Source organism: Myodes glareolus, chromosome 2 (genome assembly GCF_982192425.1).
Source record: "Myodes glareolus chromosome 2, mMyoGla1.1, whole genome shotgun sequence".
In the NCBI taxonomy this organism is placed as follows: Eukaryota; Metazoa; Chordata; class Mammalia; order Rodentia; family Cricetidae; genus Myodes; species Myodes glareolus.
This window is the reverse complement of record NC_142027.1, coordinates 53,558,838-53,575,523: the sequence shown is the minus strand read 5'-3', so window position 1 is coordinate 53,575,523 and position 16,686 is coordinate 53,558,838. Positions and strand designations below refer to the sequence as shown.

Genomic DNA, 16,686 nt, shown 5'->3' with positions numbered 1-16,686 from the left:
ACTATTTCTGTGGGTTGAAAATCTTAGTTTGCACTCATACTCAAGAGTAACCTGTTTGTTGAGAAACAGTTTGGAGGTACTACTGTTCTGTACTGTGAACATCATTATAAAGCTCACAAATTTAAATTCTGAGTACTTGGGCGGAGTGTTAGGGACATTTAACCCTTATCAGATGGGAGATTGGATTAAAGACATTTACAAGAGCTACTGTATAATAAATAGCAAATTTGACAATTGGGCACTGTTATTAGGTGGTTGACCTTGCTTGGTCAGGTCCTTAATATGGATTTCAGTTGGCCTAGCACTAAACCACCACATCATAGTTTGGTGCAGTGATTGAAAATAGAATTTATATGTTGAAGAAAGTGGTTGTGTGAAATCATGCTATTCTCGCTCACATTTACAAGCACTAAATCCTCTTGACTGCTCTGACAAATGTGCTAGTGATTAGACTGATAATCTCAGTTGTATTAAAATTGAAAGTTGTGGCTTGACCGTAACTGCATGCTGTGCCCACTCTTTCTAGATTTTATTCATTGATTGACAGTTTATTCAAGTGAATGACTTGCATTTGAGTCTAAAATGAAGCTAATGAAATGACCCACTAATAAACTGTCTTATTAATTTGCTAAAGAAAACTTTAGAAAGTAAAAACTTTTCAGCCATGTAAAACCCCATGTGCACAAGATTTGTATTGAACTCATAGACATACATCTGTGGCTGTCTCCCTAGTGCTGCAATTAAAGGTATATGCCACCATGCCCAGCTCCAAACCACATTTTAAACATTCTAGTGCTTCAATTCCATTTCAATTTGCCATGTCTGATCTGAAAACTAATTGCGAGGATGTAAGACATGTGACTAAATCATTTAAATGAAAACAGTTTTTGATTTCCCATAGGGAGGAAAAGGGTAAGACTGTTTCACTGACGCCTCTCACTCCAGCCCCCAAACTGGAGCACAAGCACTGGCTGGAGACTTGGACTTTGACCTGGCTTTGGCTTTTGTACTCTACTGCTTATTGGCTGGGTGACTATGGCCAGGCTGAGTTAGAGTCTAGTCATCCTTTTTAAAGTGGCATTTCCCACTGTCAACATTATTGGTTAGAAAAGTAAAACAAAATCAAATTTATGGGTTGAGGGTGTGGTTCATTTGGTGGAGTATATTCTTAACCAGGCACAAAACTGGCTTGGTTCCCTGGCAGCACATAAACTGGGCATCATGGCAGATGCCTGCAACCCCCACTTCCAAGGCTTCACACTTAGTATCATGAGTTCATAGTTACCCTTGGCTATATGGCAACTGCCAGAATAGCCTGGGGGGGAGGGGCATGGTGCACAATCTCAAAACAAAAAAAACCCAAACAACCCAAAACTTTATAACTTATGAGTCACTTCACAAAATTGGACTGTTGGATTTCATATGGCTAGAATTAACAAAGTTAAACAGGTAATATTAGTCAATACATTTGAATTGCAGTGGTTCCATTTGTGAGTTTGTGAATGGTATTGTCTTTTAAAATTTTGTGTGAGATGCTGCTATATTAACTTCTTAACAAAATGTGTCCTTCAGCCTGAGAAACTAATTAGTACTCAGAACTTATATAAACATTGAATAAAAATATGTTGAAACATAGGAAAGAACTGTTTTTGTTGGCATGTCTACTGTTTTTGAAATTCTCTATTTTAAAACATTTTTAAAAGTTTTTAAAGTATGCACTGTAACTTTTTATACTACATCTGTGGTATGTTTTTTGTTTTTTGTTGTTGAATATAGTCCTATTTTTAATAGTGTTTCTCTTTCACTTTAACAGAATAAAATGGTAAGTGTGTGTATTACCAGTCAACTGATTTTTTTTATCGCCTGTATGAATGAGAACTTAACATTATCTTCATCTTTTTTATCTTTTCTTTAGACATCATTTGACTGTAGAAAATAGATTTATTCAGTAATTCTTTATTGGAGATATTCTTTCCATAGTTTGAGCTAAACAAGGTTGTGGGGCTTTAAGGAAAAAAAGAACGGTATTAACATAATGCTTCTAAAATGGATGGATTAAATTTGTGGTACTCTAATTGCTGGGTAAATAAATAGTTCCAGTGGTCATTGAGCACTGTAAAAGTTAAAGCATGCAACTTTTAAAATATTTTTGAAAAGTCTTAATTTTTTATTATTTAACAGACAACCCACTTAAGCAGACCTCATCCATAGCAGTAGCTGGAGCTGTGATTGGAGCTGTCCTGGCCCTCTTCATCATCGCCGTCTTTGTGACCGTGTTGCTAACACCACGGAAGAAGAGACCTTCGTATCTTGACAAAGTGTAGGTAACGTTTTCTACTTGTGTTCAGATGTGAGCTTCCATTATCAATTAGCCTTTATGTCCACATTTGTGTTACCTATATTCAGTGTTCAACAGATGGAAATAAGGATAGTGTTGGACCCTTGCTGATTTGATTTTGTCAGAACATCTTAAGCTGTGTCCTAATAAATGAGAGTCTTCACAGGACTGCTGAAAGCAAACATGTTGAGCAGCTTCTCATACACAGGCATTAGACTGTAACATGAGGGCCTGCTTGTTGGAGTTTCTGTCCTCCCAGTTCCCACAGCCAGTAACCTCCAAAGAAAATTACACAGAGGTCTATATTAATTATAAACTGATTGGCCCATTAGCTCAGGCTTCTTATTAACTCTTGTAATGTATATTAACCCCTTATTCTTATTATGTAAGCCACATGGCTCAGTACCTTTTTCAGTGGGGCAGGTCATATCCTGCTTCTTCAGTGTCTGGACAGGACTGGAGAAAGAGCTTCCTCCTTCCCAGAATACTCTGTTGTCATTACCCCACCTCTACACTTCCTGTCTAATTTTCCTGCCTGGCTACTGGCCAATCAGTGTTTATTTAAAACAATTGACAGAATACAGAATTATCCTGCACCATTAGACATCTTTCCAAATACATTGTATTGATAACTTATGTTGTCCAACCTGAATAAAATTCAGACCTGTACTAACTGCTGATTTCAGTATTAGAAACATCTTAGGTTTAATTGATTATATGTCTGTCTTATATATAGATATAACTAAACTACCAAGAATTATTTTTGAACTCTCATTTTAAAGCTTTTTGCTTAAGAATAAAAAGTTTTGTTTCTTTTAATTATAAAATAAGCATCTTTTCATTTAAATAAATTTTTTGCCTAATCACTGAGATTATAAGTATTGTATCTTGTTGAAGAATGTAATGACTAACATATTTCATTTTAATCTTGTCATTATCTCTAACTGTATGATACTTTCCATATTTCACATGGTTGTGTTGGGACCAGAATGATTTTAGTTTATGAAATGAGTAGTGGAGCTTCCTGTGCAGTCTGTTGCTGCATGAGGGCATGAGGCTGGCATTCAATTATATTCCTTTCAAGTGCTTTGGGGTGGGACCCCACTTCTTCAGTCTGGCAGTCACTGCACTAGTCTTTTGGATTGTAGATCCTGTCATAATGTAGTCATTGCTGCCAAAGATGACGTAACTGCAGCGATGTAGCTACTGACATTGTCAGGTGTCAGGGCCTGTGTATGTCAGAGGACTGCCTGAATATTGGCAAGTGCATCCTGCCAGGTGACAGGGCAGCCGGCATAATGCCTGATGCTAACAGTCACCATGAGCTGAAGGTCACTGCTCCCATAGCTCTGGGTTTCTTACTTAAATGCTGCTATAAGTTTGTTGCAATTTCATTAAAGAAAAGTTACTGCTTATGAGTAAAATATGGTAAAATTATGCTTTAATTTGATAATTGTAAAATTGGAGTTCTTTTATAGTAAACTGTTTTATGTACTTATTGAATTATTTTTGGTGGAAAATGCTACTTTACTCCCATATTGAGAAATGAATCGATATGCCACATTTATTATTAAGCATCTAAAGATTTCATTTATCTATTAAATAGATTACTTTTTATTTTATTTGCTAATCAAAAGTATTAGAAATACATATCTAATCTTCAAGTCATTGAAATATACGAAAGATTATTTTCTATAAAACATATATTTATAGACTCATAAATATGTTTTAAAATATCTGACATTTAACATATGTGAATATTAGGGAATTTTATAGATGCGATCATCAAAAATATGTTCTTTAAGCAAATCGTGGCCCTTTGTCTATTTCAGATAGCATCATTTATAGTGAATTGTACCTGAAAAAAACTTAACTTACGGGATAAATATTCTAAAAATAGATAAACTCCTTCCAAAATATTTGAGTTTTGTTTTCTGTGCCTGTTTGTTTTGCCTACATGTATGTCTCTATCATGCTCTCCCTGATGCCCATGGAGTTCAGACAAGATATCAGATCCCCGGGAACTAGGCTTTCAGGTGATTGTGATCATCATGTGGGTGCCAGAAACTTATCCTGGGTCCTTTGGGAGAACAGGCAGTGCTAACTGTTGAGCATTCTCTAGCCCCAAGGTGGCCCTTTTGAAAATCCATCTTGGAAAGCAGTTCCAAACTATAAGCTTTTGTCAGTCTTCCATGTCACTTCTATGACCATTTGGAGAAACATAATAATGACACATTGGGGTTGGAGAGATGGCTTAATGACTTAAGAGTGTTTGTTGCTTCAGGAGAGACTTTGATTTTGGGTCTAAGCACCCACTTCTGGAGGGTCACAACTACCAGTAATTCTGACTGCATGGATCTGACCCCTTTTCTGGCCTCTGTGGGCATCAGCATACATGTGACAGACATATAGACATATACACATATACATAAATAAAAATCTTTTAAAAATACTATTTTTAAAATGTTTGTCATTGTAATCAGAGGGGAAACTATGCCAAACTTAAGCAGGTGGCTCATGCACGATACTTGTTTAATAATAATTTTCAGTGTTTCTATTTGAATTGTTTCTTTAATGTGAATAGGTTAGTTTGCTGTTCAAGTATTGGAAGTAGTGATAACTTTTTATTTCCTGACACATTGACAGAATATAACTTAATTAAGCATGCAGAGTAGAATAATTATGTAATATAGTATAAAGAAAACACCCTTCAGATTTGTGAGAACCTTGTTTTTTTTGTTTTTCCTCCTGGAACCCCCTCACACACTTCTATTTAATATTTTGAATACAGAATTGACCTTCCACCTACACATAAGCCGCCCCCTGTGTATGAAGGAGTTTCTTCTCTGCCTCAGAAAGGCCTTCTGTGTCAGGTACGTGTTTGTGAAGACACTTAACATCACCTGAACTATCTTCTGAAAATCTGCCCCGCTGTTGCAGTGCACAATTGTGACCCATGCACCCGAGAGTCTGGAACAAGAGGACCAGAAGTTAAAGTCATCCTTGGCTACACAGTGAGTTCGAGTCCAGCCTGGCCTACAAGAGACCCCATTGTGAAAATTGAAGTGAATAAATTTTTTAAATCTATTCCATCTGTATTAATTTTTCAAAGCATCATTTTCCATTTTGTAATGGCACATAATTTTTAACATGTTCATGTATTCCTCAGAAATATGTGAGTGATGAGTCAGACTTAATGTGTGCGTTAGTGAGAAACAGGACGGCTACTATGAGGCGGGAAGTCACTGCTGTGCTGGTCCTTCCGCAGAGCTGCAGTTAGAGACTGGTTGTGGATGCAGCGTACTGACCCACAGGTTTATTGTAAACAATAGGCATTTTTATGTGAATGAAAAGTAAAGACCTTGAGTGTCTTGGTAGATTGTTGTGGACATCTGCTCTTCTTTGAGCCCTGCAGTTTACTCTTGCTTTTCATATGAAAAAGTCTAAATTTTAGCATTCCCTCATTGAGAAACAGGTGGTGTATGTTCCAGTTTAAAACAGTGAAAACAAGTATTGGATCCTCATGCTACATTTGTGGTGACTTTAGCATTTCTCTTGGAGTCTGTGCAGTAGCCCATGTGCAAGTTCAACACTTATCATCTTGTGTCTACACCTGGGTTAATATTTTTGCTTGATGTTTGAGAAAGATTAAAACAAATACTTGAATTCTTTTATTCTCAGTTATAGTGTTTTGTTCTTTGTTTACTGTTTTAGTTTATTTTGCTACCATTTTTTTCTGTTGTTTAGAGAGTGTATTGGGTTCTCACCTTGCATCTGAGATTTGCCTCGATTAGTCTGTTTTCCTTAAAACATAATCCTGGATCTTCACCCTGAATATTGTCTGAATACATCCAGCACTTAATTTGGTGGGGAACTGCAAAGGAATGGTTCTGTGAAGATACCTTTGTTTCTGTTCCTTTACTCCCCATGCAGTCAGTCTGCTGTTAGCATGGGTGAGGCAGGCAGGGGTGGGGAGCACCTGCCATGCACCACCAGTGGCAGTGACCCCTGCTTTGTTGTCCTCTGTGACATGGAATGTGTCATCTTTCCAGAGCTCTGTTTCACAAGAAGTACAGCCTTTAGCAAATAAATAAAAGAGGGAAATAGCATGAAATGTCTGTGGAGACCTTTACCAGAACTGCTAAATGCTACGTTAATCTGTGGGTGTCCAGACTCTGTTGTGCTAATTTTTCTTAGGATGTTATTAGTAGTCTTTAGAATAAGCTTAATTGATTATAATTTCAGTGTTGTCAGGAAAATCAGTTCATATGAAACTATTTGTATTTTCAAGATGACTTTATAGAAGCTTGAGTTAGAAAAAGTTATTTGGTTCAGATCATATGTGGGCTTTAGTTAAAATATAACTGGTACATGTATACTATAAGACACTGCATGAAACCAAAAGGAAGGTGTGATATCTTGCATGACTGGAACTGACAGTGAAGCAGAGGGGCTCAGGATGGCTCAGCTGGGACGGTATGAGATAAAGTACTCGGAAAATAATTAATTCTATTATAGTAAGTTTAGTAACAGGAATAATCCTGAGCAGATGAAGGGTGACATTAAAAACTAGTCAAAACCTTTAGTCAAAGCAAACTTGATGGGAAAACACCTTATAAACAGATGAGCAGTGTTGGCTCTTACGAAGTAAGCAACCAGTTAGCGTTGCAGTTTTTTCCTCATTCAAATCAAGCAGTGAAAAACATTAGTCACCAATGTTTTCTTCTAAATATAAAGCCAAATCTATAAAATATAGGAGAATCAGAACTTGAGTTGGACATGAAATCAGTCATATTCTGTATTCTTTTAAAGGTGCATCTAGAGGTAGAGTTAAAACTCTAGAAAGTTAACTTTTTGTTGTGACTCTCCTATCATAAATACTGTCTTCCACTGTTTGTGTGCATATTTTTGGGTTTATTTTACAAAAGAAATGAAAAGTATATATATGTTTCTTGGTTACTATGGAATCTGTGAGTTTATGGTGGCCCTGCTCTTATTCAAACAATAACAACTTTAAATTTATTTATTTCTACTTGATCTCATTACTTAGCTCTCACAACCAGCCTGGTGACATGTGCCTCATGTTCCCCGAAGGCCAGCCTAACTTTAAGGAAGAGCCTGATGTCAACATTAAAAACCACTCTCTCCTCAAAGAAGATAAAGACAGTTTATTCTTGAGTCAAATATGGATGTCCACAGCTCAGAAGCAGTATAGACTCAAATGACATGTTCCAGTATAGACACAAGGTTAAAACAAAAGAAAATCTTAAATTGAGACACATTCTCAGACACACTGGTGGAATCATGAAGTAGATAGACTCCGGCAAAGTGCAGACTTCTCTAATGTACGTGCTCCGTGCTATGTGATGGTGTTCATACCTTTTCAGTTGGTGGAAGCAACTTGTCTGCCATGTTAATGCATTATAAGAACTTTGACCACGTGAACACAGGAGTATTAGGTCTATCACTGAAGTGGCAGTGAAAGTCTGTTAAGGGGACTATCATTGGCATTCCAACAATCAAATTCTGATCCATCAGTCAGTGTTGTTGAATCTTTATAGTGAGTGTGACTCTTTTTCTGAGAGTTTGCTTGTGCTGACCTTTTCACTGATGGTTTTCTTTGAGAAACTATGGAAAAAAAATGATTCCTACCCATGTATGCTAGCTCACAGTGATGAGTAGTTACTTTGGTGGCAGTGCCTGCATCAATCCCTGAGAGCTTTCTCTTCAGATACAAGTTATTCAGGAAAATGAACCCTGGAAGTGTGAAGAGACACTTTTCTTGAGAGGGAATTGTTTTCCTACAGAGATGTTTGGAGGGGCCTTGCATGTATTCAGGAAATCAGAAAAGATGTTTTGTCTGAAAGCAAAGAGCACTTAAATCTACCAGTGTGTCTTCTTCATAAATGAACATCTGACAGAAGTGATCTTTATTTATGAAACATACAAGGTTGCAACACTAAACTGTGTCTTACCATTTTATGATGGTCTATTTTCCTTGTACGTTTCATACACAAGGATACTCGCCATATAAAATATAAAGTACAGTCTTACAGAAATATCAATTGTGCAAATCTGTTTTTCATCCCCCCCATCCTCAAAGATCCCAGTCCCTTCCCCTAGACAACACTGCTGCTGAATATTTAAACTTCTCCCACACTTTTCTCCATGACCTAACTTCATACATGTTAATATTTACCTGTGAATGGTTATTTTAAAACATAGGTAGAGCTATAGGGACATATTTTCTTCGAAAATTTTCTTTCTCTTATTCACTATGTCTTCCATGATAATGTATTTTTCAGAGTGACCAATGTAGTTGACTTTACCAAGATACTCTGGATTATTCAATGAGTATTCACAAACATGGCCTCAATTACTTTGGATTGTTAATAGTTGGCACATGCCAACTAGGTGTGTTTTAACGGAATTCAAGACTAAGTTCTGTTTGTGTATCTCTTTCCCACTCAGGGTGACTTTCAAAATATTCCATTACATTGATACATAAAATTCATCCAATGACATCCTTATTTTTGTTGCAAAATTATAGTGAAAATATTTTATGCATTTTGTTGTTTGTGTATTCATGAGAATTATGCCAAGAAATAGAATCACTATTTTTTTTTACAAAATATGTCATATTATCAACCACAGTATCAATATACATTCTTACATATAGCATGAGAAACCTGTTTCCATCTCTGTCCTGTAGCATGAGGTGTTCTGTGGGCGTTATAACTAAACATTCCATGGATTCTTCAGTGAAGTAGAACCTAGATACCAGTTACTATTTGCACCCCCCACCCCCAATTTTTGAATTGTGCTTTGAGTTTTTGATTGTTTCTTTTTTTAGGAATTCTGATGTAAATGTGGTTCTTTGTCTTACATTATTTTCTATTTTTTAACTTCGTGATGTTGTGTAGGAATCTAAAATTTTTATGCAACCAGTCAATTTCTTGTATTTATTGGGAAGTTGTATTTTGGTCAGAACAAGTTTCCTTTCTGTCTCTCCTGGCCAGAGTATTTTCGGGCAAGCCTGCTTTTCGTCCCGCCTGGCTCCCGCACGGCTAGCATAGCCCCGGAAATAACAACACACAAATTGTATTCATTTAAACACTGCCTGGCTCGTTATCTCTAGAGAGTTAGTTACTGGCTAACTCTTACATCTTGATTAATCCATTTCTAATAATCTGTGTAGCACCATGAGATGGTGGCTTACCGGGAAAGATTCAGCATGTCTGACCTGGTGGCTGACTCCATGGTGTCTGCCTCGTTGCCCTCTTCCCAGCATTCTGTTCTGTTTACTCTGCCTACCTAATTTTCTGTCCTATCAAAGGGCCAAGGCAGTCTCTTTATTAACCAATGAAAATAACACCGACAGAAAACCCACCTACATCAGAGTATTTTTTTAAATCTTAGAAATATTTGATGGGTTTTATGTTTCACTTTAAAACTGCAAATTTTGTGTTTGGGATTTCAAGTAGAGACCTGTTCTAACCAGTGAGATGAGCAGTCATTCAGATTTCTGTGATCTTGTCTAAGTATGTTATATTTTTGTGTTCTCTTCCTAAACCATAAGTTGGTGATATGATTTACTATCCACTGGAACAAATTTGTCAGTTATTCCTTGCCAAAATATTCTTGTTTTTTCTTTTGACTTTATAAGATACTCCCCAGACTTCATAAAACCATGTATTGAAGTTAAGGATTACTCTAATGCGAACTGACAACTGTGTGGTAACACAACTCAAGAAATCACAGAGGCCTTCATGCTGGTGTTTCCTACTGTAGTGAAATAACGTTTCCTCTCTGGAGCACATGTTTTGTTTTCTCTTTAGGTTTATTGTACACAGATTAAACATTTTGATCGCCAGTTGTGCTCCCTGTCTCTTCCCCCATGGCTCCTTCTAGAGAGCTGTTACTGACATGTACAAAGACTCATAATAAAACCACCTAGGGTTTTTTTTTTATATTGCTCTTTGTAGTATACATGTAAAGCTGTCATCTGGCAGATGACTTTAGCAAATGCAAAACTTTTAACAGTACTGAAAATAATGTATGAGTAGTATTTCTCTTATAAGACTGACTATACAGAACATTTTCTATGATTGAGGTGTGTGTGTGGTGCATATATGTATAGATGTTCTGTACTTAGGAAACAGAATGTGGAGTTTACTGATTAGTCTAAAGGTTCTGTATAGCAGGTAACTTTAAGAAACTAGATCCACAGTTTTGGTGCAGTACTGCAGAGCTTTTCCATTTACCTAATAGGCTTTCCTTTCCCAGCATGTCTCTGTACTGCTGATTTTCCTTCATGCTCTTCAACTAAAGAGCATATTACAACAGAGTAAACACAATGTAGCTAATAGGAATATCTAGTTGTTGTTTTTTTTTTTCTAATTTTGTTGTCCTCTTTTGGCCTTGATTATTTTTTTTCTTTCGCTCGTGTGTATGTGTGTGTGTGTGTGTGTGTGTGTGTGTGTGTAGATGTTTCCATGTGTGAGAGTACACATGCTGTAGAGGCCCAAGATTAATGTGGTGAATCCTCTTCCACTGATGGCTCGTCTACATTATTCTTTGAGGCACGGTTCTTTGTCAAGCTCAGAACTCTCTGATTTGGTGATTTCACTGCCATCTTACTCCAGAATCTAGTCTCTGCCTTTCAAGGCTCAAATTACAGGTGAACCTTCACAGCTACCTAGCATTTATGTAACTATTGAGCTTTGTAACTTACTTTTCTACATTGCCATTGTGCTGAACTTGTTGGGTGTCATTTATATGTAATATCATATTCATCTGCAACTATGCATGATTTGGCTTCTCCTTTTGCTGTTTGTATCCCTTTAATTTCTTTCTCTTCCCTATTGCTCTGGCTAGTATTTCTAGTGCTATATTGAGAACGAGCAGGGATAGTGGGCAGCCTGGGATCATGCCTCATTATAATAAGATTGCTTCAATTTTTCACCATTTAAGGTAATGGGTTTATTAAATGTGGCCTTTATTATGTTGTGGTATGTTCCCTTCAGTCCAACTTCCTTTACAACATTTATAATGAAAACATTTTGTATTTTGTTAAAGGCTTTTTCTACATATATTAAGATGATCATGTGAGTTTTGTCTTTAAATCCATTTATATGGTTTATTACATTCATTGAACCAACCATCCTGGAATATTAGTGATAAAGCCAACTTTTCCATAGTGGATGATCTTGGTATGTGCCTATATTTGTTGTGATAGTATTTTATTGACTTTTTTGCATCTATGAACAACATTAGAGATATTGGCTGTAGTTTTGGTTTTTTATGTGTCGTTACCTGCTTTGGATATTAGAGTAAGTCTGTGTTTGTAGAACGAGTTTGGCTGTGATCCACATATTTATAAAATTTTAAGTAGATTAAGAAGTATTGGGTGTAGTTCTTTGAAAGTATAGTAGAGTTCTGCTATGATTATTGCTATTTAAATCCCCTCTTTTATTATGAGTCTGTTTCAATTGTTGATCTCTTTGGTTTAACTTTGGTAGTTTGGAGGAATCAAGAAATTCATCTATTTCCTTTAATGGAGTACAGGTTTTTAATGTATTCCCTTAATATACCCTGGTGTCTGTTGTGATAGTTCTCTGTTCATTTCTGATTCTAATAATTTGTGGTCCTCTCTTTATTTTGATCAATTGGTCCTACAATCTTTTAATCTTGTTTATCTTCCCAAAGAAACAACTCAAATTCACTGATTCTTTGTGTTGTTTTCTTTGTTCTTAATTTATCTTTTTATTTTTATTATTTCTTGTCTTCCACTGGATTTTGGTTTTTTGGTGTTTTTTTGTTCTTGCTTTTCTTTTTTCTCTTGTTTTTATTGTTTTTATCAGGCTATATATTTTTCTCTGCTTCCTTTCTTTCCTCCCCCTCCCCTTCTGCCCTCTCCAACTACTTCCCATGTAGATTAGATCCATGTATGTCTCTCTTAGAGTCCTGTTTGTTGTCTAGGCTCTCTGGGATTGTGATTGTAGGCTGGTTGGGTTTTTGTTTTGTTTTGTTTTTTGCTTTATGTCTGAAAGCCACTTATGAGTGAGTACATATTATATTTGTCTTTCTGGGTCTGGGTTACCTTAATCATTGTGATGTTTTTTAGATTCATCCACTTGCCTGCAAATTTCAAGATGTTCTTGTTTTTCTAAATACTTGAATTGTATCATCTATTGAAGCCCTTTTCTGGGTTTTATTGTTTTGTTCTGTTGTTTTTTACATAATATATCCTGAATACTGTTTCTCGTCCTTTTATTCTTCCTAGTTCCTCCTCACCTCACTTCCCATCTGGATCTGCTCCCTTTCTAGGCACTTAGTGCTGTAAATATCCCTGTTAGGACTTCTGTAGTTGGAGGCTACTCGTTTCTTTCCCAGCTGCTTAGACCCAAAATAATCATACAGAAACTGTATTATTACAACACTGCTTAGCCTATTAGCTCACCCTTATTCTTGTCTAGCTCTTACATCTTAAATTAACCCATTTGTATTTATCTGTGTGTTGCCATGTGGTTGTGGCCTACCGGTAAGATTACACCCGGCATCCAGTGTCTGTCTCCTACTGCTACATGGCTTCTTCTTGACTCCACCTACTCTGTCCTCCTCTCTCTGCTTGGAATGCCTGCCTTGCCCTGTTCTGCACTGCAATAGGCCTAAAGCAGCTTCTTTATTAATCAATGGTATTCACAGCCTACAGAGGGGAATTCCACATCAGACTGCTTTCAGTGTGTCCGAGAGTTTCGTTTTCATTTAGTTCCAGGAAATGTATTTCTTTCTTGATCTTTTTTTAATCTGTTCATCAATTTGTAATGAATTATTTAACCTCCATGAGTTTACAGACTATTTTTGTTTGCTGTTGATTTTGAGTTTTATTGTATAATGTTTGAATAGTATGCATGGGTTTATTTCAGTTTTCTGTATTTGTTAAGGTTTGTTTTCTCCCAGCATGCAGTCTATTTTAGAGAAGCTTCTATGTGATACTGACTAGAATGTATGTTATTTGGTGTTTAGGTTTAATATTCTGTAAGGCCCATTTGATGTAAAATGTTATTTAATTCAAGCTTTCTTTATTTACCTTTTGTCCAGCAGACCAGTTCACTGGAGAATTAATGATGTTGAAACCATCTATTACTATGGGGTTTAATCTGTGTTTTAATTCCATTTGTATGCTCCTTATGAAATAGGGTAGCAAGAGTTTGGTGCATGTATGTTTAGTGTTCCAACATTTTCTTTATTAATTAACCCCTTAATTGAAATGACAGGCCCTTCTCTGCCTCTTCTGACTATCTCAGTTTGACCTGTGTTTTGTCAGATATTAGGAATAGCGGCAGCCGGTTGCTTCCTGATCTCTTTTCTTGGAATACTTTTTCCGTTCTTTCACTTTAAGGTGGTGTCTGTCTTTAAAGCAAATATGGGTTTCTTGTAGATAAGAAAAAAATGGATTTTGAAGCAGTGGTGACACCATGTCTTCAATCCCAGCACTTGAGAGGCAGGGGCAGACAGATCTCTGTGAGTTCAAGGCCAGCCTGGTTTACAGAGCTAGTTCTAGGACAGCTAGGGCTGTTACACAGAGAAACTCTATCTTGAAAGACCAAAAAGAGAAAAAACAAAAGAGAAAGAAAAAAAGGAGAGAGGAAGGGAGGGAAGGGGGTGGAATTTTGTTTCTTAGTCAGTTTAGCTAGCCTATGTCTTTTGATTAGAGACGTGAGACCATGAATAATTAAGGTTATTATTGAAAGATGTTTGTAAATTGAAGTCATTTGTTCTTTTTTGCTGTTTCTGTTCTCAGTTGTGCTCTGTATTTCATTGATTATAACTTAGTTTGTTGTCTTTCTAGATGCTCTTATCTTTTCAATTTCAAGCATTTATTCCTGTATTCTATTTAGCATTTTATTTCTGAGTATACCTGTTTTCTGGCTGTTTGGGTCATGGAAGATTTTTCTTCTTGCAACTATGTCAGATACTTTTGCTGGGTACAGAAGTCTAGGTTGATTGTCATAGTCATTTAGAACTTGGAGTAGTGCATTACACTAGGCATTTCTGGCATATATGCTGTCAACAGCATATTGAGTTTTTAAAGTGTGTCTTCATTTCAGCTTCTATTCTTTTCTGTCTTCTACCTCTTTGTTGAATTCAGTTTGCAAATCCTGAATTATCTTTGTCATTTTATTCATTATGTATTTCTATTTTCATGCCAAATCCATTTCCCACTCCCTCCCTTCTTCCTGCTCCTTCCACCTTCCCCCCTCCACCCTTCCTACCCCCATCCACTTCTCAGAGCATTACGGCTTCCCGTGGGGAGTCAACAGAGTCTAGCACATTGCTTTGAGGCAGGACCAAGGCACTCCCCTCTATTTCTATGTTGAGCAAGGTATCCCTCCAAAGAAAAAGGGTTCCAAAAAGCCAGTAAGTACAAGCAGTAGGGATAAATCCTGGTCTCAAGGCCAGTGGCCCCACAGCCTGCCCCTGCCATACACCTGTTACCCACATTCAGAAGGTCTAGTTTGGTCCTATGCTTGTTCCCTCACTGTCAGGCCGGAGTTGGAAGGCTTTCATTAGCTCGGGTAAGCTGTTGTAGTGGGTATCCCCGTCATGGTTTTGACCTACTTGCTGGTATTCTCATTCCATCCTCTCTTCAACTGGACTTTGGGAGCTCAGCCCAATGCTTCACTGTGGTTCTCTACATCTTTTTCCATCAATAGCTGGATATAGGTTCTATGGTGACATTTAAAATATCAGTCTGACTACAGGGCAAGGCCAGTTCAGGCATCCTCTCCACTATTGCTTAGGGTCTTAGCTGGGGTCATTTTGGAGATCAGTTCTCTGTCTAATGGGAGGTTGGTGAAGATCTTTTCCCACTCAGTAGACTGCCTTTTTGTCTCATTGATTGTGCCCTTTGCTTTACAGAAGCGTCTCAATTTCAGGAGGTCCCATTTATTTATTGTTGCTCTCTGTGTCTGTGCTATGGGTTATATTTGGGAACTTTCAAATTCCTTCCCACTTTCTCTTCTATTAGGTTCAGTGTCATTGGATTTACACTGAGGACGTCAATCCATTTGGACTTGAGTTTTGTGCATGGGGATAGGTATGAATCTATTTTCATTCTTCTACAAAGTTATGCCAGCACCATTTGTTAAAGATCCTTTCTTTTTTTTCCATTGTATAATTAGGTTCTTTGTCAATAATCAGATGTTCATAGGTGTGTGGATTAATATCCAGGTCTTTAATTCAATCCAATTCGTCAACTTCTCTGTTTTTATGCCAATACCAAGATGTTTTCATTACTGTAACTCTATAATAGAGCTTAATGTCAGGGATGGTGATGCCTGCTTAAGTTCCTTTATTGTACAGGATTGTTTTGGCTATCCTGTAGTTCTTGTTTTTCCATATGAATTGAAGGTCTTTCAAGGTCTGTGAAAAATTGTGTTAGGATTTTGATGGGGATTGCATTGATTCTGTAGATTGCTTTTGATAGGATTACCATTTTTATTATGTTGATCCTACCTATCCAAGAGCATGGGAGATCTTTCTATTTTCTGGAAACTTCTTCAATCTCTTTCTTCATTAATTTAAAGTTCTTGTTGAACAGGTCTTTCACTTGTTTGGTTAGTGTTACCCCAAGATATTTTATATTGTTTGTGGCTATTGTGAATAGTGATGTTTCTCTGATTTCTTTCTCAGCCTCTTTATCTTTTGTATATAGGAGGGCTACTAATTTTTTGAGTTGATCTTATATCCTGCCACATTACTGAAGGTGTTCATCAGTTGTCGGAGTTCCTTGGTAGAATTCTTGGGGTCACTTATGTATACTATCATATCATCTACAAATAACAAAAGTTTGGCTTCTTCCTTTCCAATTTATATCCCCTTGATCTCCTTTTGTTGTCTTATCGCTCTAGACAGAATTTCAACAACTATGTTGAATAGATATGGAGAGAGTGGACAGCCTTATCTTGTTCCTGATTTTAATAGAATTGCTTTATGTTTCTTCATTTAATTTGATGTAGGCTGTTGGCTTGCTGTCTGTTGCTTTTATTATGTTTAGGTATGTTCCTTGTATCCTTGATCTCTCCAAGACCTTTATCATGAAGGAATGTTAGATTTTGTCAAATACTTTTTCAGCATCTAATTAGATGATCATATGGTTTATTTTCTTTCAGTTTATTTATATAGTGGTAGATTCTAGGCAAAGATTTCACATTCATTAATTTTTCAATATTTTATTAATGTGTCATTCTTAGTAATGTGGAAACTGTTAGTATTGACAAACTAAATATGTGGCTTTTATCAGTTTGGTTTTGTGTTTGGTGCTGGGGTTTGAACCCAGGGAC

The 16,686-nt window shown here is 36.7% G+C and overlaps 1 protein-coding gene across 2 annotated transcripts in view; it reads left to right on the top strand.

Moving 5' to 3' along the window:
• Nectin3 (nectin cell adhesion molecule 3) overlaps window positions 1-16,686 on the top strand; it is a 117,939-nt gene that overhangs the window by 56,753 nt on the left and 44,500 nt on the right. For both annotated transcript variants that reach the window (XM_085685560.2, XM_085685563.2), the window contains exons 6-7: window positions 2,182-2,320; window positions 5,130-5,211. In XM_085685560.2, coding sequence (XP_085541686.1) covers window positions 2,182-2,320; window positions 5,130-5,211 — 221 coding nt within the window. The remainder of the gene's footprint in view (window positions 1-2,181; window positions 2,321-5,129; window positions 5,212-16,686) is intronic.